Source organism: Trachurus trachurus, assembly GCF_905171665.1.
Source record: "Trachurus trachurus genome assembly, chromosome: 13".
NCBI classification, from domain to species: Eukaryota; Metazoa; Chordata; class Actinopteri; order Carangiformes; family Carangidae; genus Trachurus; species Trachurus trachurus.
Genome location: NC_139892.1, coordinates 10,552,701 through 10,579,776, shown reverse-complemented (window position 1 = coordinate 10,579,776; position 27,076 = coordinate 10,552,701). Strand labels below are relative to the sequence as shown.

At 42.4% G+C, this 27,076-nt stretch overlaps 1 protein-coding gene across 2 annotated transcripts; it reads right to left on the bottom strand.

Annotated features, from left to right (window-relative positions):
* Nucleotides 1-943: 943 nt before the first annotated feature.
* Nucleotides 944-27,076, bottom strand: pcsk7 (proprotein convertase subtilisin/kexin type 7). 2 transcript variants are annotated; one of them, XM_083984420.1, is made up of 17 exons: nucleotides 26,974-27,076; nucleotides 24,009-24,322; nucleotides 22,874-23,116; nucleotides 20,496-20,630; nucleotides 18,627-18,789; nucleotides 17,769-17,859; nucleotides 16,910-16,964; nucleotides 16,606-16,744; nucleotides 16,409-16,509; nucleotides 11,493-11,660; nucleotides 9,605-9,709; nucleotides 9,380-9,482; nucleotides 6,458-6,614; nucleotides 5,558-5,652; nucleotides 5,241-5,346; nucleotides 4,301-4,418; nucleotides 944-2,211 (listed from the first exon to the last, which is right to left on the bottom strand). In XM_083984420.1, exons 2-17 carry the CDS (start codon nucleotides 24,255-24,257, stop codon nucleotides 1,906-1,908), a joined length of 2,334 nt encoding a protein of 777 aa, XP_083840546.1. In that variant the 5' UTR covers nucleotides 24,258-24,322; nucleotides 26,974-27,076; the 3' UTR covers nucleotides 944-1,905. The 2 variants fall into 2 exon arrangements, with proteins under 2 accessions (XP_083840546.1, XP_083840547.1); XM_083984421.1 differs by lacking the exon at nucleotides 26,974-27,076 and adding an exon at nucleotides 26,822-26,891.

The window sequence follows — 27,076 nt, the reverse complement described above, 5'->3', positions numbered from 1 at the left end:
GGAAGCAGATTATGTACTGATTTATTGAGGAGGGGTGGGAGCGAATAACTTTTAGTTTTATTCTCTCCTTTTCCAGTATGCAACTTATTTGTTTTGCATATTGTTTTGATTGTATGCCCTTTGTTTATTTTACACATTCCTGTTACATAGGCCTACTTAACACTTCACTTCAATACTGACTGGGAGGTTAGCCGCTCCAGCTAACTTTAGCATCTGGCTGCACTTAGCTACACGTTGATAGCATGCGAGTAAAAGACCTAAATAACCTCTACCTCTCACGGTAAACTCATCCGGTTCTCTTTTATCCGTCCTCTTCCAGGCGACGCTTTTAAAAAAAAAAAAAATATTATTACTAGGTAAACAGCAGGAGGGTCAATGTTGCTGAATGAATCGCCCATTCTCTGAAGTTTGCAGCTTCTTGCTTACATGACCGTCACGCGAGTGTTCACAAATGACAACGAGCGAGCTCATTGGTCAAAGGGAAAAGTAACAGGTAGGTGGCTGGTGAAAAATATTATCTTTTCAGGTTTGAATTAAACATTTGATTGTTTTTTTTCTTATTTTGAAAAACCTTAGTCACAGCAATAAAAATATGAACAATTTGTAGGCGGCAGGCCCTAATAGAAACAGAAATGAGTTTGCATGGTATGGATGGTACACTATTAAGTTCATACCATTCAATAACCTTCATCTTTGTTTGTACAGTGCTTTTAAACTTTTTTTTTTTTTTTGTTAAAAATCTATCCTAAACTTAAATTTTGTCCCAAAGCCATTTTAAGTCACTATATGCTGAAATTTGCATCAGTGTGCTAGGAAAGTTAATATTTGCAGACTTTTTTTTATAAACAGTTTTAACATCTTACACAATTCTCACTTGAGCTGTAGGCCTAATTACTGGCAAAAAAACAAAAACTGTTAGAATAATAAACTGATTTCCATCAACAGTCATTTATTGTCATTCACATCACCTGTGACTTGCACAGCAAAACACAGTTTCCAAGTTCACTCCAACCACTCCATTACAGTAAAAAATTAAACTCTTTAATAATACATTCTTAAAAACACTTTATACAAATCATGAAACAAATTTTGAATATATCTGTACAACAGGCACACATTGTGTATATATTACACTTTATAAAAAAAAACAAAAGAAATACATATGCAAATCCCACTCTTGAAAATCCCACTTCAAGTTTTTTTCAGTAGTTGGGCAACAATAACCCTCAGATAATAACCCCAGGCTTAAAAATAAAAACACCTCAGAAAATAAATCCTATTCTTAAAATACAGTACACTCTTAAAACCTCACATGTGAGGATACTTTTCCTGGAAGATCTTGTACATTACAAGCACACTCACTCACTCAGTCGTGTCACAATACACACACACGAGAAAGCACAAACTCACTCACACACAGATTTTTACCAGTCTATAGTGCACATCATGTTCTCGTTTTCTCCTGATTTAAAAAAAAAAACCCATCAACCTATAAGCTCAGTTCTTCTGTGGGTGCATATTCAACATACAGCCGAGCCTCTAAAGACCCTTTCACACATGTAAACATGCACCTACAGTACATGAGGACCCAGTAAGGTCCCTTTCCAGTCAATGTCCTGAGCTCACTCCAACCCCAGGACTGACAAAACATCCTCATGTTAGAAGATTGTCATCAGTATTGTTTCCTTGCGAGGACATTTGTTCAATGGACAGGAGTACGACGCACACATTCACACGTATTGTCGCGGCACAAATACAAATTGATGCTCATACAAGGCCACGAGTTGGGGAATGCTGAGTGGGACAAAGAGTCCCCTCTTCAGTCAAGTTCATCTGCAGTCCATCACCACAGGCAGACAGGTGGCAGAAAGAGGACAGGAGGAGTGGAGGGACAAAGCCTGAGTATCACATTATCGACCCATCCTCTGGCCCGATGTGTGTCACCAGCTGATCTCCGCCGAGAAGCGGCGCTTTGGCTTCGGAGTCCAGCAGCACTGCATGCAACTCCACCCCTGAGTCCGCTTCCTCTTCCTCCCGATCTTCCTCCACCGCCGCGTCCTCCACTCCTCCTCTCCCTCGGCGCCCTCTCCTGGCCCTGTGACGTCCCCATCGCCTGCAGACGAGGACCCTGAGGTCCAGGTGGGCCAGCGTGACCTCCAGCGTGTAGTAGAGGGACCAAAAGAGAGCAAAGCAGCCCAGTAACAGCAGAAACTGTAGAGGAGGGAGGAGGAGGGAGGAGGAAGAACAAGCATGAATGTTAAGCCGGTGCATATTCTCATTTGTCCAGGTCATAGTATTTCAAAGGAGGTTAAAGGGATAGTAGCATTTTTTTAAAGTGGGTCTACAAATAGCCCCTAAGTACTTTAATTGCAGTAGAAGACTCTATGCACTCCTCCCGTTAGCAACGCCAGCCCATAATAGCCCTGCCCAGAGATTTACAACATACAGTGTTGTGAACAGCCCCAAAGAAATGGCCTATTTTCGTGGCCTAAAAGAGGTTTTACCTGAAAAAAAAAATACACAGGTCCATTGTTCGCTATAATATAATTTTTTCCAGCCCCTCAAAGTGCAGGAAAAACACAGTTTGTTTTTTTTGACCTAACCAACTGCTGATCAGCGGGCGCTAACCCTGGGCGGAGGAATATGTGAGTTGGTTAGGTCCAAATAAAAACAGTGTTTTTCCTGCACTTTGAAGGGCTGGAAAAAATTATATTATAGCGAACAATGGAACTGTGTATTTTTTTTTCCAGGTAAAACCTCTTTTAGGCCACGAAAATAGGCCGTTTCTTTGGGTCTGTTCACAACACTGTATGTTGTAAATCTCTGGGCAGGGCTATGGGCTGGCGTTGCTAACGGGAGGAGTGCAGAGAGTCTTCTACTGCAATTAAAGTACTTAGGGGCTATTTGTAGATCATACAACCCCACTTTAAAAAAAAATGCTACTATCCCTTTAAATCGAAAGCAACTGGACTTAGTTATTGTCTATGAAGACGTTTCACCTCTCATCAAAGAGGCTTCATGAGTTCATGTACGCATCTGACCAGGCTGGGACTGGTCCAACTATCTGGTGTGGAGACTCACTATTTAAAGGGATAGTTCACCCTAGAATGATATTTCGCTCATTATCTACTCACCCTCAAGTTGACTAAGGGCTGGAAGAATTATCAGAGTCCACCGTCCCTTCTCTGAGTTACAGGGGGTATGGGCGTAGCAGGGCATTTCAATGCAACGGTTGCAAAGGGACACCAGAGCTCTTCGTAAAAAAACACACACAAAAAAACATCCAAATACCTCCATGATGCTCGTATGTAATGTCCGTCTTGTGCTGAAGCCCCAAATTGCGTAATTGTCCCGAAAAAAATTAAATAAGTCTATATTTTAAGCTTGTTTGTAGCGGAAGCTTCTCGAAGCTCCTCTTCCTGGTCCGTCCAAATCTCGCGTGATTCGCAGGAACCGCACTGACGCCGGCGCAAATCACGCGAGATTTGGACGGACCAGGAAGAGGAGCTTCGAGAAGCTTCCGCTACAAACAAGCTTAAAATATAGACTTATTTAATTTTTTTCGGGACAATTACGCAATTTGGGGCTTCAGCACAAGACGGACATTACATACGAGCATCATGGAGGTATTTGGATGTTTTTTTGTGTGTGTTTTTTTACGAAGAGCTCTGGTGTCCCTTTGCAACCGTTGCATTGAAATGCACTGCTACGCCAAGACCCCCTGTAACTAAGAGAAGGGACGGTGGACTCTGATAATTCTTCCAGCCCTTAGTCAACATGAGGGTGAGTAGATAATGAGCGAAATATCATTCTAGGGTGAACTATCCCTTTAACCTCTTGTGTGGGCGTTCACAAGGCTGATGATGTCACTGGTTCCCTTTTGTGCTCCAAGTGCCAACGACAGTCGTTTAAAGTTTAAAGGACTGTCTTTGATGGAAAGTTGGTTTCGACTTCGTTAGTGCCCTATGTTGTTATAACGACACTCGTTGGAGTCAGCCTGGTCAGTTGCCTACATGAACTGATGAAGCCTCTTGGATGAGAGATGAAACGTCTTCCTAGACAATAACTAAGTCCAGTTGCTTTCGATTTAACCTCCTTTGAGAAAAAAAGAAAAAAAAGCATGAATGTTGGAACATGTGCAGCGCATTATTTACTCAAGGGGAAAAGAAACACAGCTGCAACCTGTTGTTAGGTAGAGACAGCTAAGATAACACTAACGGCTAATGGAGACAGAGTCGTGGAGGACATCGACGTGGTGGTGGTGAACATGTGGTGTGTGTGAGTGTGAGTGTGAGTTCACCTTGAGGTTGTTGGAGGTGAACGGGTGAACGATCTCTGGAGGGATGTCCAGGCCTGGGGGGCAGGGCAGAGAAAAGCTGCCGTCCAGATATTTACCACTCATAGCCTCGTCCACCAGTCTGTCAATCAATATATACAACCAATCAGCATTCAGAATATATTCAAAGCTGGTATCTCTGAGCTAATTGCCATTCGTCATTTAAAGAGATAGTTCAACATTTTGGCAAATTGGCACATTGCCATAATCCCTATAGTTTTAGGAGTACTGTAGGTTCATTACCTTTAATTGTTGGTGCAAGCTGTTTTTAGAACGGCTATGCTACAGAAGCTAAAGGGATTTCTTGGTTTCCCTCATCAAACTCATCAAATACACAATCCAACAACTCCAAAACGCTCTGGTGGACAAGTTGTGACCTGCACATTCACCACGCTATGAGATAATAGAGGCAAATTCATGCAAAACCACTGATAAGCGTTCCCGTCAGGGGAAGTTTTTCGGCAAGCAGTCTCTGCATTTGCCTCGAAAACAACTCTGTCTTGTAATGCTCCATTATTATCTCATAGTGTGGTGAATGTGCAGGTCACAACTTGTCCACCAGAGCGTTTTGGAGTTGTTGGATTGTGTATTTGATGAGTTTGATGAGGGAAACCAAGAAATCCCATGAGCCTCTGTAGCGTAGCTCTGAGCAGCTCGCGGCTCTGCTCCGCCGTTCTAAAAATAACTTGCACCGACAATTAAAGGTAACGAACCTACTGCTATGACTATAGGGATTATGGCAATGGGCCAATTTGCCAAAATGTTGAACTATGAAGTATTTGTATAAATTATGTACAATAAAGAAAGAAAGATGAAATTCATTGTTATTGACACTAAAATAAGAAATTGTGTAAACAATTAAAATGGGAATGGTTATGGTTATTTCTAGGCTGTGAGCTCGTACCTCTGTCTCTCCTTGACCTCACTGAAGGTCATGGAGGAGCCATACAGGGTCAGTTTCCACTGCTTTAACACCCCCACAGCGGCACACTTCGTAGACGACGGCTCTTCTGCGGGAACCGAGAGAAGAGTCAGTGTGAGCAGGAGAAGTGCATGAGGTCACCAAGAATAAAAAACCCAACGACGACTACCATAAAAGACATAGAAATGTGTGTGTTTGTGTTTCTGACTCTTGAGAGAGTCTTTCCCGTCCCTGTGCTGACACCTCACAGTTACTCACATGTTTGTAGGTGTGTGTGTGTGTTTGTAGCAGCGTCTTACTGTGGTCAGATATCTTGAGTGTGTAGTGGCCCTCAGCTCTCTCTCCCCAGCAGCGCACGGTGGAGAAAGTCCAATCCTGGTAACCGCCAGAGTCTCTGTGGGCACATAAATGCACACGCACACCTTAACTAATTATACAGCAGTAAAAAGAAAAAATCCTGACATGAAGATACTTTAAAGGGATAGGTCAACATTTTGGCAAATTGGCCCATTGTCATAATCCCTATAGTCATAGCAGTAGGTTCGTTACCTTTAATTGTCGGTGCAAGCTGTTTTTAGAACGGTGGAGCAGAGCCGCAAGCTGCTCAGAGCTACGCTACGGAGGCTAATGACATTTCTCATCGAACTCATCAAATACACAATCCAACAACTCCAAAACGCTCTGGTGGACAAGTTGTGACCTGCACATTCACCACGCTATGAGATAATAACGGAACGTTACCAGACAGAGTTGTTTTAGAGGTAAATGCAGAGACTGCTTGCCGAAAAACTGCCCCCGACGGGAACGCACATAAGCGGTTTTGCACGAATTTACCTCTAAAACAACTCTGTCTGGTAACGTTGTGTTATTATCTCATAGCGTGGTGAATGTGCAGGTCACAACTTGTCCACCAGAGCGTTTTGGAGTTGTTGGATTGTGTATTTGATGAGTTTGATGAGGGAAACCAAGAAATCCCATGAGCCTCCGTAGCGTAGCTGAGCAGCTCACGGCTCTGCTCCACCGTTCTAAAAACAGCTTGCACCAAAAATTAAAGGTAACGAACCTACTGCTATGAGACTATAGGGATTATGGCAATGGGCCAGTTTGCAAAATGTTGAACTATCCCTTTAATATGAGTTAGATGAACCCTTACATACAGTGTGATAATCTGTATGTACTGCATATGTGTGTGTGCGCACCTGTCTACGGCGCGGCGTGCCCCGATGATTGACGTCATACCGCTGGGGCACTCCAGCACAACCTCCACGTTGCCACGGCAGGGATGGTTTATCGTCACGGTGACGGCCACGTGCTCCAGTGTCTCCATCCCAGACTGTCTCAGGTCGGCAGCAGAGACTGAGGGAGTGGAGAGAGTGACTCAGTCAGTCAGTGTGCGTGTGTGTGTGTGTGTGTGTGTGTGTGTGTGTGTGTGTGTGTGTGTGTGTGTGTGAGAGAGAGAATCTGATCATCATTATAACAACTTGAAACTGTTTTCTAGTCGTATAGCATTGTTATCTTATCTATTATTGTAGAGCATCACGTCAAGAGCAGGGCTGTGGACTCCTTATGAATAAAATGTATGGCAAAAAACAGTAAATTTCTATAAATAAAAAGAAAACATGTATATAAATATAATTTAGGTACATAGAAATTAATGATAATTAAATTATACAGGAGCTGATTCTCTTCAGATTCAGACTTCAAACAGACCCTGGTTGTCTCTTCTCCACTTTCTCTATAGTAAAGTGTTATCACTCGTCGTCGTGACCACCTCCCGCTGTGTGTGTCTGGTAATTTCGTGGCATTTCCTGGGCTCTGACTACTAATGAGTCGTGGTGCTCCCTGACCATGTAGGGCAGCAACACATCCTCGGGGCAGGGAGGGACGCGGAGTGTAAACAGAGGTGTGGAGGGAGAGACAGAGCGTCAGGAGACCCACATGAAGAGAAAGAGAGAGAGAGGGAGGTGAGAAGATGGAGACAAGTGGAAGGACAGAGGAGAGGATGGAGGGTGAGTTCAAAGCAGATGGAGGAAGAAAGTGACTGAGAGGAGAAAGAAAACTAGAGAGATGAAGGTGATTTAAAAAAAAAACTTTACCACTACTGTGAGATACAAGAAAAGTCCACACTGGTGGCTTCGAGTGATTCATTCAACTGTAGGTCAAAAGTTATATGTTCAGTATGATTTCCCAGCACTTAAATCAGCGTTTCAACATCCACCGGATGAGATGAAAGGATGAAGACCGACCACGGGATAATATGTGGGAAAATATCTTTTGCTTCTCCTAAGATCTTATCAAGTACTATGAAATACAAACTATCAAATACTATCAAGTTACTCATTTTATATTTCTGCCACATAGTTTTCTATCATGCCGGGGGGGTCTCACAGTCGCCAACAAAACAAACTCTAGTCCAAATATGGCTGCCACCTCACAATCTCAGCCTCACGAAATGGTTGAGATACTTTCATGACATTTTGTTACTTGATGCGTCAAGTGCCTGAATTTATCGGTAAAATAATCCACTTTTACAGACTTGCTTTCATGTGGTGTCATCCTATGATCTATTTTTATCTCACAGTTTTACTCAGATGCTCTTTGCTTTACTTTACACTTTCTTCGGTTTTAACGCTTTTATCCTATCTTTTTCTTATTTTATTGTATCTCATTTTATTTGTTTTTATACCCCCCTTTTATTTAGTTAATTTATTTTTAACTGCATCCTGCACTCTGATTTGAATCCTCCTGGTCTCAGTCTGTTGTTGGGTTCTTGTGATGCCTGTGTTGCTGTATCACTTGGGCGGTCCACCTCTTTTGGTTTTATGGCATTTGTGACCTGTCTCTTCTATATTGTTTTGTGAACCCCTTTGTAAAGGTGCTATATAAATAAAGTTATTATTATTATCTAAAATAATTTGATGTAAATTTTGAAAGAGGAGTGTTTTTCCCCCTTTTCCATAATGCTGAATGCTAAATGTTGTCATTTTCAACCAAATTCTCTTTTTAAATCACAAATGTTGTCCATACACACTTACTTTACACCAATAAACTTGAAACACACCGGTGCAACTGCTGCTACTTTCATACCACAGCTCACCTCACAAGCCCTGAACTTGACCAGCAGCACTAAGTCAAAGCCAGTTACTATGTATACATGTACACAAACACGCCAACACGCATCAGTGGCGGAGGTGTTCACACGGGAAGCCGGCAGTTTGAAATTCCCTTAAGGGACAGAGCAGTAGCCGATGAGGCAGCCAAAACACATAGAAACTATGACAACAGACATTGCAAAGTGATGTGACAGACAGACCATAATCTGCATCAGTGACAAACTGACTCGGACCGATCCAACAGAGGGTTAAAAAAAAAAAAAAAGGCAAATGTGAATTACAGTAGTTTGATGTGACTCGATATCTTTTTTTGAAATAACGCCCAGTCTGCTCTGTAACCATCAGCAACTTTTCACTCTGTCCTCAAGAAACTCCTGCTGCCTGAGACTACACACACACACACACACACACACGCACACACACACACACACAGACTGGTCTCTGGCTGCACTCCTGACTGGGACGAGGCCTTAAAGAGGGAAGATACTGATCGCGGGAGGAGAGGAAAAGAGACGAGGGAGAAGGAAATGTTTCTGCTAGAATGAGGTCACTGTGAGCATTTGTGAAAACATGTGTTTGAGAGAGAAAGAGACGAATCGCACACTCACACATACACAGATAGTTGAGAATGAGAGAATCACAGTGGTAGGAAATGAAGAAATGAAGAGGGAACAAAACGTTCTGTTGTAAAATGCAGACACAGATTAGGTGGGGGCGGGGGGACAAAAAAAATTGGAGAAAAGAAAAAAAAAGGAGAAAAAAAAAGAAAAAGCAGCAATCTGGAAAAATCTCACCCAGTATTTCAATGTGGACGCAGGAACTCACAAACAAGAGATTTTTACCTAATATGGACAGAGAGACTGACTGAGGAGCAGGCAGGGAGGGAGGCAGGGAGTCGGCCACACAGCGCAGTGTGTAAACTTGACAAGCAACTGTCCGATACAGAGCCCAGAGAGAGAAGAGAGAGAGAGAGATTGAGAGAGGCAGCAGACGAGAAGACAGATTTACCATTCCAGGTTCGGATCAGCTCGTCCGGATAGGTCAGGACGGACGCCTCCTCTTTAATGGCCGCGCTCTGATAGGACACGAGGAACGGCACCGGCTCCCACACCTGTGAAACAGAGAAAACATGAAGCTCTTGTGGTAAATAGTGCTGTGTGAATTACATACTGTATATATAAAAATATACGTCTATATTTTAAGAGTAAAAGTAAAAAAAATGTGTGCACGTACACTGGCAGCATTGACGAGCCTCCACGCGTTGAGCAGACCGAAGCCGTGCTGGTGGCTGTGATGGAAACCAGCTCCATTCACCCTCCAGTCTGCACTGCTGTCGCACTGTTAAAACAAATACGAACCACAAAGCACAGTTTACTTTCTGCTGTTATTGTTATGCAGCAATATAACAAACAAACAGTGCAGATAGTATCTCATCTCTGCACTGTGAGAGGAGAGAAAAGCCACAATAACTCAACAAGGAGCAGAGGAAATGTGGTGTTGTTATTGAATTATTGAACTTTTAACGGCACTGGAAAACTGAACAGAGCCAGGCCAGTCTTAAGCTACGCTGTTGTAGCTTCACATACGTACACACAAATGGCACTGACTTTCTCATCTGTCACAAAGAAAAGGAACTACCAGTACCTCTGTTATTGATTAAATATTCAGGAACTTCTGAAGCAAGTCCTCAAGACATTTTCAGGTTCCCAAAAGTGATGATTTGCTACTTTTTTCCAACCTCTCGCTTTTGGACAAAACAAGATTTGCAGTGACAATTTATCAGCTGATTAAATAACTGTTAGTTTAGGCCATTAGTATTAAATCATAGGTGGGGATTAAACTGCGTGCGTATATCGATAGGGATGTCATCATGACCATATCGGATGCCATTGTCAAAGCTGCTTCTGTTTTGTCTGTAGCAATTGGCTGGTATTTGAGCTGAGTTTATCTAAGCTTGTGTGTGTATTAATGGACTTTTGCATATTTTTCTGCCTTTTAATCTTAATCCAGATGTAGCCTTCTAATCCTTTAATGTATTATTTGTATGTCTATAACTAAATCATTTTATTCTCTTTTAGGGTGACGACTTAACGTCAGTCCAGGGACAGCAGATGTAAAATAGCGTTTTGGCTAATTCTGGCACGTTTACATTTGTTAAAATATTTTATTAATGTGCATTGTCCCTGATTATTAAACCTTTAAAGGGATACGCCAACATTTTTTTTTGTGTGTCTTGACTCACTCCCGAGTCCATAACAAGCAGATAGACACCATCCTTTCGACTGTGTGTGCAGTAACAAGGGAGATACGGGCAGAGCTGGCGCACCGTTAATTAGCTTAGCTCAAACACTGGAAGTGTATAGGTAGTGTTAGCCTGCCTCCACCTAAAGTCATCAGAGAAACTCTTCAGCAACTCTAAACGGAAACCGGCGGGCCGATCTTCCTCTCAGAGCTGACAAAACTCTCCGGTAAGGCATCTTGAGCGGTCAAATGCCGGTAACGGGACGAGATCGGTCAAAACGGAGGGTTCAAGCAAAGACGGTTTATTTTGGTTCAAGCTAGCTACATCGAGGGTAGGTTAGCTTCCTGTTTCAAAGTAAAAGCACAAATTCTATCGTCATGGTTTTCTGTATGTAAAGGGCAACGGGTGTTTTATTTTGTGAAAGCAACCGGAAGTGCGTTGGTCACAACGGCTAGCTTGAGTAGCGCCAAAGTCATCTGAACAACATTGTAAACAGCTGGTATTTAGACAAATTAACGACACACTGCGACACTTTAAAATGTTGATAAAGTGATATATTTACAGAGTTTAGAGCTCAAATAAAATCAGCTTCAGGAGGCAGGCTAACACTACCTATACACTTCCAGCGTTTGAGCTAAGCTAATTAGCGGTGTGCCAGCTCTGCCCGTATCTCCCTTATTACTGCACGCACAGTCGAAAGGATGGTGTGTATCTGCTGGTCATGGACTCAGGGGTGAGGCAAGACACGAAAAAAAAAAAAAGTTCGCATATCCCTTTAAATAAATAAATAAACCAGAGTACCTAATGAAAGGGGGTTTAGATCGTGTCATATGTAAACTAAAGCAATGACGGGGCAGCAGGTCATTTCGTCACACCTACCTCTGTGGCGGTGAAGGTGATGATGTGCTGGACGTCCCTCCAGCTGAGGCAGGGACGCACCTGCAGCATGAGGGCCACCATTCCCGCCGCCAGCGGGGCTGCGGCGGACGTGCCGGTGTGGCCGTCCGTGCAGCCCGACCCCTGACGCATGGACCAGTCTGACGTCACCTGCGGACACACATGAGAAGACGGATGAGCTGAAGTTCATGTGCAAACACAGAGACAAGGCGGTAATAGCTCTGGTGAGGAGCCAAACGTAAACTGAAATCAAACGGTGCATATATTTAGCTATACATTAACAGATGTGCATATACAAACCCCTTATAGGGTATATCCAAAACAAATGATCTAAGTCATGAGCATAAACTAACACTTTACTCAGGCACCAGTGTCACAGAGCGACATATTTATTGCGAGTGGCCAGAACCTCAGTACCCTAAGTCCCTGGGAAGGTTCAGCTTTAGGAAGATGAAAGACAGTGAAAAGAAGAAGAGAAAACTGTTAAACCATTAAAAGAGACCAGGAAATAAAAATGTCAAAACAAAGGGAATGGTAATGTAGCGTAGTTTAAAATCCAGTCAGTCCACAGTGGGTGAAAAGGAGGAAGGAGGGGATGGATTTACACAGACGATTAAGTTTACGAGCAGACATGGCAACACGAGATGAACTCTTCATATTGTTTTATATGTGTAGTGCATACGTGCTATACACAGCGGGGAAAATAAGTATTGAACGTATCACAGTTACTCATTGTTATTTTACTCCAGGTCTCTCTGAAGCTCTGTGTGAGTGCTACTTGGCTCTTGGACAACTCTTCTGAGTTTTCTTTAGACTCGGTCAGAAATCTTGCGAGGAGCACCTGGTCGTGGCCGGTTTATGGTGAAATTATTTATGCTCTTTTCGTTTCTGGATACTGGCCCCAATGGTGCATTTAAGGGGGTTTAGAAACACGTCTGTAACCAATGGCCTCAGTATGTTTTGCAACATAAGGCTGTGAAGGTCTTGACAGAGCTCTTTGCTTTTACCCATCATGAGATGCTTCTTGTGTGGCACCTTGGTAACAAAAGACCTTTTATAGGCGTCAATTAAGACTAAACCAGCTGATATTAATTAGCACTGATAGGGGACAGGATGACTTTCTAAATACTGACAGATTCCAGCTGGTTGGTTTCTTGGCTCCATTTCTTCATGTGTTCAATACTTATTCCCTGTGTCATTTCAATTTACTGTATTACACATAACTTATGTTTATGTCCTAATGTAAAGCACTTTGGCTTCCCCTGTGGTTTTTTAAATGTGCTATATAAATAAAGTTGATTGATTGATTGATTGATTGATTGATTGATTGATTGATTGATTGATTGATTGATTGATTGATTGATTGATTGATTGATTGATATACTGTATGTTTTGATTTCTCTGTATGTGTGGATTACTTGAGTTGTTGCCGACATCTGGTGAAAATTTGATATCAATGGCCCGATTAGAAATGTATTCACTCCAAAATCAAAGAGATCTGGATTCCCTTTCTTGCATCTTAGAGAACTGTGAAGTTGAAGAAACTCTGGTAACTTGAAGGTGATATGTCCCCAACTGTCGATACCTTAACCATTTGATGCCTAGCTGTGTATGATTATGTAATGTCTTTACCCAGTTTTGCTTTGTTTTTAGTTCTGTCTTTTCTTTAACTATTTATTTTTCCTTAGGGGTGGGGGGAGTAGATTATTTTATAGTTTGACTGTTATATACTTTGTTGAATGTATTAAAATGTATTTTTGTAAACTGTTAAAGGGATAGTTCAACATTTTGGCAAATTGGCCCATTGCCATAATCCCTATAGTCATAGCAGTAGGTTCGTTACCTTTAATTGTCGGTGCAAGCTATTTTTAGAACGGCGGAGCAGAGCCGCGAGCTACAGAGGCGAATGGGATTTCTTGATTTCCCTTATCAAACTCATCAAATACACAATCCAACAACTCCAAAACGTTCTCGTGGACAAGTTGTGACCTGCACATTCACCATGCCATGGGAACGTTATGAGACAGAGTTGTTTTAGAGGGAAATTCATGCAAAACCGCTGATGCTGTCGAGGGTGGTTTTTCAGCAAGCAGTCTCTGCATTTGGAGTTGTTAAATTGGGTATTTGATGAGTTTGATTAGGCAAACCAAGAAATCCCATGAGCCTCTGTAGCGTAGCTCTGAGCAAATACATGTCTATTTTCAGTGAATATATTATATTCACTGAGAAATATGTTTTCCCCCGCTGTATGTTTCTGGAGCACACCACCTGCTGGTACACACATCAGTTGACAGCTCGTCTGACGGAGGGACCACAGCGATGCGGGCTGAGACATTAACCACTCCTCTGTGTTTACATGCGAGCGGGGGGGGGGGGCATGTGGGTCTTTTCCAACAGCTGTTCCAGTTATGTTGATGGTTTAAAGCCACTAATAAATGTTGTGCATGGATACTTGTGTTCGCCTAAAAGCAGCAGTTGATGTGGTGGTGACCATGTAATGTACAAGCCCCGAGCTAACGAGGAACCTCTGATGCATCAGCACCCCAAAATAATGACCTCAGTTGACCCACGGAGAAAAAAAAAAAGGGTTTAACGGGAACATTTTTAAAGTGCAAAGCCCAAACTGAGCAGCAAATACTCCAACTGTGATCTAGTGCATTTGCGACAGCAGCTGTTCTTGGTGGATCCTAAACGGCTTCTGCAGAATAATGCACTAATGGGCAGTGTGTGGCGAGCACTTGGCGGGCGAGTCCGCTGTGGTCAGTGGTGGTGGATCAGTCTTCTCCAGAGAGAGAGAGAGCCGTGGCTTAGCCCTTCTCTCCCGCTGGCGATGACATCCTCTGTCCAAACTGCGCTCCCATGGCGACAGCCGCAAACAGCAGCAAATAAGAGGTCAGTATTTTCTTTTTCTTTTCTTTTTTTATGAACGGGCCCTTGCTCCTGTCATCGTCCGTCATTGTTTTCAGCTGGAAACAGTCTCTGCTCCTTCATGACCTTTCAAACAGCTGTCACTATCGCTAAAACAGAGGCTGGCAGGACGACACCTCAGGTCCCACCGCACACACACAGTTAGACTTTGTGATAGATGTGCTGTTTTTTTTTTTTGTCTGGAGGGGAGGGGGGCTTCGAGAAGCAGTTCAAGCAGAAGGACAGTGGAGAAGTTGCATTTAACGGCTCAGTTTTTAACTGCAACTCCAAAAAGATAAACCAAATTATAGCAGATAAACAATGCCGTCATTTATAGATGTACATACGGCTGATCCTGCAGCTTCACTATGTAAATGGAAATCTTATGTACAAAGGGTAGGCACAATCAGCTATTGCTTCAGCCTACACCTTTTGGTTGCATGTACTGACCAATTAAATCTATGCAATTTGTCAGTCTAATCGACCAAATTAAATAATAAACTAAACTAAACTGAGTGAACTTCAGAGCTACACAGACCCAAACTCTGACAGCTGCAACGTTTTCTCTGGCAGTCACAAAGGGCTGACACAGAGATAGACTGAAACTGGCCCAATGCATAGATAAATAAATAAATAAATACTGACAGACTGGGCAGATAAATGCACGATAAAGAGCTGCATGTTTATATTCTGTTGGCATAGCAACATGTAACTGCTCTGTTTCACAACAAACTGCTGAAGCTGACACACAGAGTTGTGGGCTACACGCCACCAAAGTGCACACTAAACTTTAAACTATGAAAACTAAACTTTAAGATATCACCTATTCCTATCAGCAGATTCATTGCTTTATTTTGCTAATATTGTCTTCATCTTTGTTTTTTCTCTCTTTAATTGATGTTGTTTTATTGTCGTTACCTCTCCAGTTGAAATAAAGGATATATATTTACAGTTGTTTAGATTTTTAATTAAAGGGATAGTTCAACATTTTAGCAAATTGGCCCATTGCCATAATCCCTATAGTCATAGCAGTAGGTTTGTTACCTTTAATTGTCAGTGCAAGCTATTTTTAGAACGGCGGAGCAGAGCCACAAGCTGCTCAGAGCTACGCTACAGAGGCTCACAGGATTTCTTGGTTTCCTTCATCAAACTCATCAAATACACAATCAAAACAACTCCAAAACGCTCTGGTGGACAAGTTGTGACCTGCACATTCACCATGCTATAAAATAATAACGGGACGTTACAAGACAGAGTTGTTTTAGAGGTGAATTCATGCAAAACTGCTGAAGTGCGTTCCCATCGGAGGCAGTTTTTCGGCACGGCACCGGCTTTGCATTTACCTGTTTAAATTTGTGTTACACTAACGAACTAACGAAAGTTGTTGGATTGTGTATTTGATGAGTTTGATGAGGGAAACCAAGAAATCCCATTAGCCTCCGTAGCGTAGCTCTGAATAGCTCACGGCTCTGCTCCGCCGTTCTAAAAATAGCTTGCACCGACAAATAAATGTAACAAACCTACTGCTATGATAGGGATTATGGCAATGGGCCTATTTGCCAAAATGTTGAACTATCCCTTTAAAGCTGAGCTCACTGATTATTGCGGTTGGTCTGCTCTGTGTAAACACCACAAACTGGTTCGATCAGACCAAGACTCTTCTGTTCAGGTGTCCTCGCTTGGTCCAGTTGCTTGGTAACGCCGGTACCATCCTCTGACTCACTCACTGCGACTTGACCTTCTACAGAAAATGTTATTCAAGTCTTTTTTGCTCGAGTTTCGGGAAACATCACAGACTGCTGGGTCTGTGTCGTGTTCCTTGTGCCACCATTCATGTTTTCTTTCAGTCTAGTCATCAAATTGTGCGTTTGTGTTAATGTGTGTGTGTGTGTGTGTGTGTGTGTGTGTGTGTGTGTGTGTGTGTGTGTGTGTGTGTGTGTGTGTGTGTGTGTGTGTGTGTGTGTGTGTGTGTGTGTTCCAGTGAGACGTACTATTCTCCTTGCGTTGTCCCTCCCGCTGCTGAAAGTAACAGCTAACATGGCAGCGCACTCCTCCGCATAGAAGGGCATCCTCCCCTTTTCATCAACTGCTCCTGTAACACACACACACACTGATTATCTACACTCACACCCAAAACACAAAGCAACTTACACAGTCACTCACACACACACTGGTCTGTGCGTCTTACCGATTGTGATGGTGTAGATGGAGTTGGCGTAGCCGTCGTAATTACAGTTGTCGTCGAACTGACCTCCGTTGCCACTGGCAACCACGAAGATGCTGCCAAAGCCTCGTCTGCCTGCAATCACGCCGTGCTGCAGCGCCGCCTGTGGAGAGGAGGAGAGAAACATTTCACACACACACACTGTGGAAGAAAGGCTCCAAATGATCTAATCAATAATATAAGAACCAAGTGAAAGAGTGAGACTGAGCACAGAATCTGCTGCAAGGTGCTGCCCCCTGCAGGACGAGAAGAAACACTGCACACAAACCTTTCCCAGGGGGTGAGGTCCGTCCACAGTGCGTCCGTCATCGTCTGGACCCCAGCTGAGGGAAACAAGAGGCAAAGTGAAATCAGGTTAAATACCACACTACATTGCAGAGAAGCTGTCAAAGAATGACATTTCACTACTATACAGGTGAATAGGGTAAAAATTTTAACTAACATGTCACCATGAAACTGCCCAAGTTTATCACTTACATTAAGATAAATGTTTTTTTGTATTACAAGTTTGGTCAGATTTTATGTTTAAATATGTAAATGAGGCTATATCTAGTTAAATATGCGCTCATTTGCATACATTTCCAGAACAGAAATCTGAACAAAGCCCCTTTCAAAATTCTTGTTGTATTTTGTTGACACATTAGAGTCAAAAGTTTTTACAAAGGGGATTTGGGATATCTCTTTGTATCACTCTGTAAATGAGAAAATACTGTCACAAGCCCTAAAAGAAAATTTAAAAAAATCTAATTTTGCCTTGTTTTTAGGAATAAAACGTTGTATAAATCAGACTGTGAATGATATATAAACAAACCCCTCTGTAAAAACCTTCAGGATATAGAAAAGGATAAGTCATAGTAAGATACCAGACATGACATTGGTCAGACAACAGGCATGGCACAGTAGTATTTTAGCTTTTGGTGAATTTAGGAGAAAGCTACAGACAAAATGAAGTAAAATAACCACTTTAATGTGGATTTTCTACCATTTCTTTCCACTATTCTGAAAGACGACATGTTAAGGAAGCAAAAAAGCCCCAAATCTCAAATTTCATTGGTGCATGAACAATGTTTTTATAGCCTGTAGTGCCTAAAATGGAAACACGTTAATAGGAGAGTTGTGTTTGTCACCTGCAGCTGTAGATGTCGTTGACCTGGTAGTGCTTGTTGAAGGCGATGGCCTCCAGGCTGTCGGTCAGCGGGCCGTCCAGGACTCTGATACCTGAGGGCAGAACAAGCGCCTGTTTCACCACACACACTTAACTCACAGTCTCAGCCTTTACAGTATGTCACACCTTCTTAAAGGGATACTTCACCCGAAATCAGTAATTCACCAATTTTCTACTCACCGTCATGCCAAGGAAGGGTTCGGAGAACTTTAAGAGTTATAAAAACGCTTTTGGAGTTCCAGGGGGGGTCCGGCTGGCAACGCATTTTCATATAATGGCGGCGGATAGAGTTCACTGTTGAATCGTCCAAAACACACACTATGAAACATCCAGATACCTCCATACTGCTCGTCCGCTGCGGGTTAGGATTTGCTGCGAGACGTTCGTTGTTGTAAACCATTGGATGTATGACGTAAACACAGAAGAACATCTCGCAGCAAATCTTGCACATGTGCACAAACATCAACAGAGCCACTGGGAGCTACTGCTACAACAAGGCTAAAAACAGAGATCAAATTAGTCTTTTCCAAACAACTTTTCCATGTGGCGGCTTCAGGACACTTGGGTCAGTACAGACGAGCAGTATGGAGGTATCTGGATGTTTCATAGTGTGTGTTTTGGACGATTCAAAAGTGAACTCTATCCGCTGCCATTATATGTAAATCCGTTGCCAGTCGTACCCCCCCTGGAACTCCTAAAGCGTTTTCTCCAAACCCTTCCTTGGCATGTTGGTGAGTAGATGATCGGTTCAATTATTGATTTTGGGTGAAGTATCCCTTTAACTCTGAGCTCTGAGTTTGGACCGGTGTCTGTACTGTACCTGCCACTTTGCTGCCATAGGCCACGCCCACGGCGCAGTAGCTGTTGTTGGGAACGGCTGCGATCTCCCCGGCGCATCGAGTCCCGTGGTGGTTGTCGCTGACGTCGGGGTGAGGCATGGGGTCTGGGTCGTTGGAGTTCAGGTCATAACTCCCCTCTGGACTCTGGACAGAAACATCATTCAGAGTATGTGGTTTATAAATAGGTAAAAGCAAAGTTGACTGGTAAAATACAAAAAATAAAACGTCAATCCTACTGCTGGGAAATGCCACAATTGCAAACTCAAAGGGGAGTTTCTCCAGCTTTTGCAGCATCGTCACTTTTGTTCTTTGTTTCGTTTCAAAAATAAATAAAAACTGGTTTTACTAGAAATGTTTTGAGTCTTTTTTAGCCAGATCAGCAAAACTAGAGCCTAACCACAACAAATCCACTCGGTTCACCACCACCACCCACCGCTACTCCTCCTTATCTTCCTGGCTGTTGCTGCAACACTTTTAAGATGCCAATGCGATGTGAAACCTTGTCTACATTTACATCTAGGACATTTCTGTCGCTGATGCAAAACACACAGCTCTGCTCACAGGGAGGGAGTGAACAGAAAACAGCTCCTAACATGACTTTAGAGTGGATGCTTTTTCCTCTGCCTTTGCAGGTACGGTAACTACACCTTGACTATAATTTAACAAGAATTCCTGTCTGATGGTTGTTTGCCTCCACCAACCAGCCAAGTTGCAGGATGCACAGTTGCAAGAAAAAGTATGTGAACCCTTTGGAATTTCCTAGTTTTCGGCATCTTTGCTTTCCTTTGCAGGCCTGAAGTTTGCCACTCCACAACACTAAGGGGGACATGTTTTGTGGACCAATGAAACTAAGATTAAACTGTTTTGTATTTTTTGTACATATGGTGTAAAAGATCTAGAGTAGCTTCAAAAAAAAGAAAAGGAAATCCACTGTTGGGAGCGGCCCAGTCAGAGACCAGACTGGGAATCCAGTAGGGATGCTGTGGAATGACCTCAAGAGAGCCGTTCACACCAGACATCCTATAATAACATGGCTGAGCTGAAGCAGGTCTGTGAGGACGAACGGTCCAAAATTCATCCTGAGTGTTGTGCAGTTCTGATCTGCAGCTACTGGAAACGTTTGGTTGAGGTTACTGCTGCCAAACGAGGTTCAACCAGTTATTAAATGCAAGGGTTCATTTACTTTTTCCACCAGCACTGTGAATGTTTAATGGATATGTTCAATAAAGACATGAAATATAATCGTTTGTGTGGTATTAGGTTAAGCACATTGTGTTTGTTTATACTTGTGACTTAGATGTAGATCGGATCACATTTAATGGCCAATTCATGCAGAAAACTAACTAACCACTGTATGTGGTCACAAACTCTCTTCCTGAGTTATGGCATGTTTTTGCAAAACGCCATGAAGTCACACTGAAGCTGACCTTTTAGAATTGGACAATTGGGATATATAAAATGTCATGACTTCATCATTTAAACCAGCTGGACATTGTGGTATTAAATTGTTTAATTATTATTGTTTGAATTAATGAATTATGTTTTGTGAGGTCACTGTGACCTTTGACCACCAAAATCTAATCAGGTTGTCCTAGAGTCCAAGTTTAAAGAAATTAAATCATTTTTACGACAATGATCTCTGAAGCATAAGAATAGACTCACACTATAAAGGGCCCGTTAAGGACTGACAAACAGGAATGAATACAGTGCCATTGGCAAACGTCCGACACACTTCCTTCCTGTATGATTAAGCCTTTTATACTTCCCAAAACAATTAAACTATAACAGCGAAAACGCAGCGCATGGGAGTTGAGTTGCATAAACCACTGACGGTGCTGGTGCTGACTTACGTAGTTTGGCTGAATGTCCTTGTGTGTATGCTGCACCCCGTCATCTACCACGACCACCGTGACCCCTCGGCCGGTTATGTTACGCTCCCACACCCCGGTCAAGTTGATATCCATCCCATGATTGACTCGATTATGCTGAAATAAAAAGAAAGAAAATCAAGGAAATGTTGAGGTAATGTGAAGAGGAGAGTAAGTCTTTGATTTAAAAAAAAAAAAACAGTCGCTGTTGGACGATCTTTTATCTGTAGTTGAACAGATCTGTGTGCAGTACCAGTGTCTAGAGTGCTTTTGCTTTTTTTTTGCAAAATAACCACAGTGACTTTTCCATGTAAACAGGTTGAGGTTTGAGGCTGCTGAGAGGTCACGTAATAACACATGTAACCAAAATCAAACTGAAAGCAAAACATAAACTCTACCTAATCAGGCAGCTACCTTTGTGTCACATGAATGCCTCAGCACAACAAGTTTAAGTCTCACTTAAAACAAGGAACAGTCTTCTACGATCTCATTCTAAATTTGTGTAATACAATTGTTACTGGTTTATCTTATCATTATGTATACGACCTGCCTCTTGATATCAGACAAGCTCCATCGCTGCATGTTTTTAAAAAGCGCCTCAAAACTCACCTGTTCTCCATAGCCTTTGACCCCGTTTTAAATTGATGTCTTTTATTCTGCTGTTAGTTATTTATTGTTTGACCAATTCACCTATGCACTATGTTTTAATTGTTTTATTGGTTTTGTATAGTGTTATTTTAAATGCACTTTATTTTATTCTTTATTATTTTCTGTTGTGTTTTATGTACATTTTGTGTCTTATGCCAATTGTATATTTTGTGTGTGATTTTGTACAGCATTTTGGTCCACTGGGTTTTTAAAGTGCTTTATAAATAAAGTTGGTATGGTATGGTATATATTTTAAAATGTATGGTTATGCAATTATCCTGTTGTTTTTTTTTTTACATAATTCTTGATCATAAGTGTAAATAATTATGTGCAGCTGTGAATAGGGAAAAAAATGTAAATGAAAACAAATGTAGATGGATGTCATGTTACTGTTATGAAGAATAACAAAAACTAAGTTAAAAAACAAAACAAACAAGGAGCAGGACATGAATGTTTTTTTTAATAGATCCTGTCTGGGCTCTCGTGTTGGTTTGGCAGGTTATGCTCCCTGTAAAAACAAAGGTTAATTGCCAACACTGGTAACGGGCACATTCTTTTTCACCCCGCCCTTTATGAAACCAGGCTCCTGCTTGTAAGCAAGAGGAAAACCAGTTGTGGGGGGAGACGTTAATGTCGATGTAACATCCTCAGTGAGCTATTAAAATAGTCTTCTGTGCCAACTTTTGTATTAAAGAGGAACTAAGCAGGATTTCTCCCGTGGCTCTGCTACATTTTTACCTTAAAGCAGAAGTAAGCGGAATATTTTAGTTAAACTGTGTCAACTATAAGACCTGACTTTATATAAATGGCAACCTTTAAAGCAGAAGTAAGCGGAATATTTGTATTAATATAAGTCTTAAATAGTTATATCTTCCGACGGCAATCACTAATATAGAGTGTTTGGTCCGAAACAGGGGTCTGTCAGTCACTCTGCTCTGCTGTAAGCCGAGGAGAAAACTTTCCTTGTATCCTACAACCTTTATCCAATGAGGAGAGAGAACGGCATAAAGGGGCGGTCCTCTCTGTGTGTGCAGCCAAGGGATGCGTGGTGAATGTGGTGACGTAGGGACGAGGGCGGGGACTGCTAACTCCATCGGCTGACAAGAAGTTAGCCAAAACGACCGGATCGCTTACTTCTGCTTTAATTAAAAAGCTCCGGAGTAATTGCGATCGTTAACTACATGACTTGTGACTTGTTACGAGCGAGAACGGAGGCTCTCTGTCTTCACCTGGCGTCTCACGGCTGAAAGCCAACCTTACAACATCAGTGTAGTACCTGTCCCAGCTCTCGTCTCTGCAGCACCGCGACACAAACGCGCTCCGTAACCCGTCATCTTTTGTTTATGACGGTTACGACTACACAAACACACGCGCCGTAACATCTTATATGTCATGTAACGTTTTTCACTGCTCCATTTATTGATTTTTCAGCGGCTTTGTTGTAAACAAATGCACATGGGCGAGAGGAGCGTAACCAAACAGCGGAAAAGCAAGCGGACTTGCATAGTTCCCCTTTAATATTTAGGCTAATGGTAGAATTGAAAACCTTGGCTAGATGGTGTTTTCGGTTTTCGACTTTCTTTTTTTTAAACGTTGTCCCTGAAAGTCACAGTGACCACAAGCAAATCCATACTGATGATTATACAGAAAATGCTGCATCTCTTTATCCATCTCTAGTGAATGAGTAAGACAACAAAAATACACATCCTCACCAGGTGCCACTGATTAGGGTACTGGGGATCGTTGAAGGCCATGGATCTCTTGGAGCGGCTGAGCACCCTCTCCTGGGAGTACCACAGGACATGAGGGTCAGCTGCCAGGACGTCCCCAGGGTGGACACTTTGTCTCAAACTGTCTCCCTCAGATCCAGCACTGGGATTTACAGAGCACAGCAAGTAATGGCCTTCCAGCTGTCCAATCTGGCCCTGGTTCTGCAGCCCGGCCTGCTCTGCCACCTGTGACGGAGAAAACACTAATCATCACAGATCTGACACAATACTTAATAACTCGTGTGTTATTTCCAACTGAACCAATGTGGCTTCAATATACATCAGGTGAGACTTGAACAATTCTTGCAGGAAACCAGATAAGGGATAGTTCAACATTTTGGCAAATTGACCCCTTGCCATAATCCCTATAGTCATAGCAGTAGGTTTGTTACCTTTAATTGTCGGTGCAAGCTATTTTTAGATCGGTGGAGCAGAGCCGCAAGCTGCTCAGAGCTAAGCTACGAAGGCTAATGGGATTTCTTGTTTCCCTCATCAAACTCATCAAATACACAATCCAAAAACTCCAAAAAGCTCTGGTGGACAAGTTGTGACCTGCACATTCACCACGCTATGAGATAATAACGGGACGTTGTTTTCGAGGTAAAACCGCTGATGCACGTTCCCGTCTGAGCAGTTTTTTGGCAAGCAGTCTCTGTATTTGCCTCGAAAACAACTGGTAACGTTGTGTTATTATCTCATAGCATGAATGTGCAGGTCACAACTTGTCCACCAGAGCGTTTTGGAGTTGTTGGATTGTGTATTTGATGAATTTGATGAGAGAAACCAAGAAATCCCATGAGCCTCCAAAATGTTGAACTAACAAATTAAAATCTATTTGGCCGTATTAGAAATAAACAGAATCTGTTTCTAAAATAACTAAAAGCTGAGTATGAAAAATACCTCTAAAGTTATGCAGTAAGAAACAAAGCAGTACCAAATGTGCTGTTCCTATAAACAACAGTATCTCAGTGGATATAAAGGTTGTAGTTCTGTTTTATTTTGAAACCCATATCATAAAACATGAGTCCAAGAACTGTGGGAAAATAGGTGACACCCTTTAAATGTAGCACCACCGTACCGTATCAGCTATTCCATCCAAGAGCACAGATCTCTGTTCGCCGTCCTCTTCTTCGTGGTGTGGCTCGGCGCGGAGCTGGACGGCCCAGGACTGACCGGGGCCGCACGAATGCGACGGCCAAGCAGAGGGAGGAGAGGGGGAGTCTGAGGAAACGGACGGGACGACGGCGGGCAGGAGGGTCAGCAGCAAGAGGGTGACGGAGGACAGGAAGAGGAGCACGAGGAATGTGGGAAAATAGGGCGTTGCCATAGCAACGGGGGGCGACACACGGCGTCAACCAGGCGAGTCCTCCTCCTCATCTGAACAGCAGCAACCTGGATGTGAGACAACGACAAGAGGAGAGGAGAGGGAAGGTCTGGTTAGGAGCGAGGAGGATCTGAGGAGAGTCTGGTTGAGTATCAATGGCGTGCTGTATTCAGAGGACACTTATTAGATTCACAGCTTCACACTAACTAGATGCCAGCGAGCACAGAGAGAGAGAGCTGTGGCATCAGAGGACATCTGATTAACACCGTGTTTACATGAAAGTTGGACAACTTGACTATTACACATGAAAAGCTTCTCTGTTAGCGCTGGCAGGGGGAGAAAATTTAATAACAGAACCTGGACAAATACCTTTGATTCATTGTTTTGACTTGAAAAGGTCAAACTTTAATGCAGTAAACTTCAGCTGTGATCGTGAAGTTAAAATATAACCCTGATCATACTTGGGCAGAGTCTTGGGCAGGAATTTCTTTGCCAGTGTCTCCACATTTATGCCTTTTGGTGGATAATACACAAACAAATGCGTATTCAGTCGTGATGGTTGGGATAGCGTCAGCTGCCAGGATCAAACTGGGGCACTGGAAATCACCCACACAACCAACACTGCAAGAGTGGAAACTCTTAATGACTGAAACAGCATCATATGAGGTTCTGCCAGTTAGGGCTAGGGGCAAAAGGCCGTTGACATCAGGATGTTGGGAAAACTTAATATGAGTCACCTCACTGCAAAGTAGTCGTCTGCAGGGCCGTTGCTAGGAATTCTTGGGCCCCTGAAAGAATACTAAAGTGGGCCCCTGACTTTTCCACTTTTTTTCTTCAACTACATATGTATTATCATTTTTTATTTAGCCTACTTTGTTTTGATGCTAATGCAGCATTACTACGAGTATTAGTCAGGGTCTTATGCAGAATAATTCAGTCGTAAAGATTAGACTACTGGGGTTTTTTGTGGGCCCTAAGATGCTGGGCCCCTAGAATTATCATCACCTTTCTCCCATATACAACGGCCCTGGTCGTCTGTATTATTATTATTGATCTATTTTATTATTATTATTCTTTTTTCTGTATCCCAAACTTATTTTTCCGGGAATACTTGTGACTTCTCATGTTATTGTCTGACTTTACCCTTTGTGTCTTATTATTGTCTTATTGATTTATATCTTTATGGGCCATATGGGCAGCCATTTTATATCAGCCCTGATGAAGGCCTGTGGCCGCAACACGTTGGCTTGGTTTTAATTTGTTTGGCCATGCTGCAATAAAGGCTTTTTAAAATAACCTTCCTGCTCTGAGTGCCTCAGTTCCCACTACCATCTAGTTAGTATTTGGATCCTCACACTGAAGAGCACCAGAGGTAGAGACAAGAGGCAAAGACAACTGATAACCATGCAGCACTCCATACATGTTTTTTTGATTGATATCTTTATCGATCCCCAGAGGGGAAATTAAAATAGTCACCATCGCATTAAAAAACACATAGGCTACACAAACACATAGCATTGTATCAGTGTGCAACAATTAGACATATGAGTTGTCGAGTTACAATCCATGTTTCACTATTTGAGCTGCTTTTTTCTTCTTTTCTATTGTGTTTATGAATTAATATTTTAAAGTAAAAAAAAAAGAAGAAGAATATAAACCCTGATCAACCAGTTTGGAGGTGCATTTATTTACACATCACTTCCCAAGCATTATGTGCAAAGCAAATTTAACACTTAATATTTCTTTCTTTTTTTCCCCCAGGCACACAGAAACAACTACCTGGTTTTAAAGGTTTGGCAATGTGATTAAACACAGATTTAACTTTGGATACTGTCCCCTGTAAACCTGATTGTCCCCTCTGACCAGTTGGTAATCCAACTCGACCACATGTAGTTGTCTGTGTCAGTGAGTGTGAGTGAACGATACCCAACGGTGTAATATGGGGAGAGTAGTGTATTAAGTAATATGAATCCAACTCGAGTCATCAAGATTACACCACCGCCACCACACCCAAAGTCAAGTAAAATAAAACACAGACTTCGAGATAGTGATAGGAACCGTATTGACAGAAAACTGTGTAAACAGTGTTATCGAAACAATCACACTAATTTATAATAACCACATTTATTTCCCTAGAGAGACAATGCTGCACTGTGGCCAAACAACCCGCCTGTGACCACATGAGAAACTGATAATAACGACGTTAGTGTCAAGTATTATCAACAGATATCTCTTTCAAACAGTTAAACATCGCTCATTTTAGAGTTTATCGTCCCTGTAAGTGAAACCACCTCATGTTTGATAGACTAAATGTGTAAAGTGTAGTTTTATCGACCTCCGACCCTCAAAGTCTGTGCTTCCTGTTCGGCTAATGCTGTTGGCTAACTCTCAGTTTTGCTGATCGCTTTAGTTTTAATAATCAACGTTAGCCAGCAGGTCCGCTAGCCACTTCGTTTAATGGTCTACGAGTGTGACACCGAAGAAAAGCGAGGGTTAAACCAGCATATTAACTAAAAAAAACGACGGCTAAAAGGACACAAAAACAAGAAGTGAGACTGGAGTTTCACCTGAAGCGTTGTGTTGTTGTTGTCATAACATAGCTAGTAATGATAGCAAGTGTCCTCACGCCAACTGTCGAGATAGATTTTCGTCATGAAAAATAACGCGTTGAGAATCAGAGCACATGGCGGTTTGTTGCGATAATACAGGTATATCTTACCTTTCGACTGAATTCCTGCCTCTCACCTGTCCCTCGCGACATTAATGAGTAATATAAAGCTTGTCATCTCATTTCCATAAACCACACAAACCACAACCCTCCG

Excerpts from the sequence above, each read along its gene's own strand:
- pcsk7 (XM_083984420.1), bottom strand. The coding sequence starts at position 24,257 with ATGGCAACGCCCTATTTTCCCACATTCCTCGTGCTCCTCTTCCTGTCC. Across the intron at positions 4,419-5,240 it reads GAGGTCAAGGAGAGACAGAG|ACTGGTGGACGAGGCTATGA; the intron begins GTACGAGCTCAC and ends ATTGATTGACAG. Across the intron at positions 2,212-4,300 it reads TCACCTCCAACAACCTCAAG|TTTCTGCTGTTACTGGGCTG; the intron begins GTGAACTCACAC and ends CCTCCTCTACAG.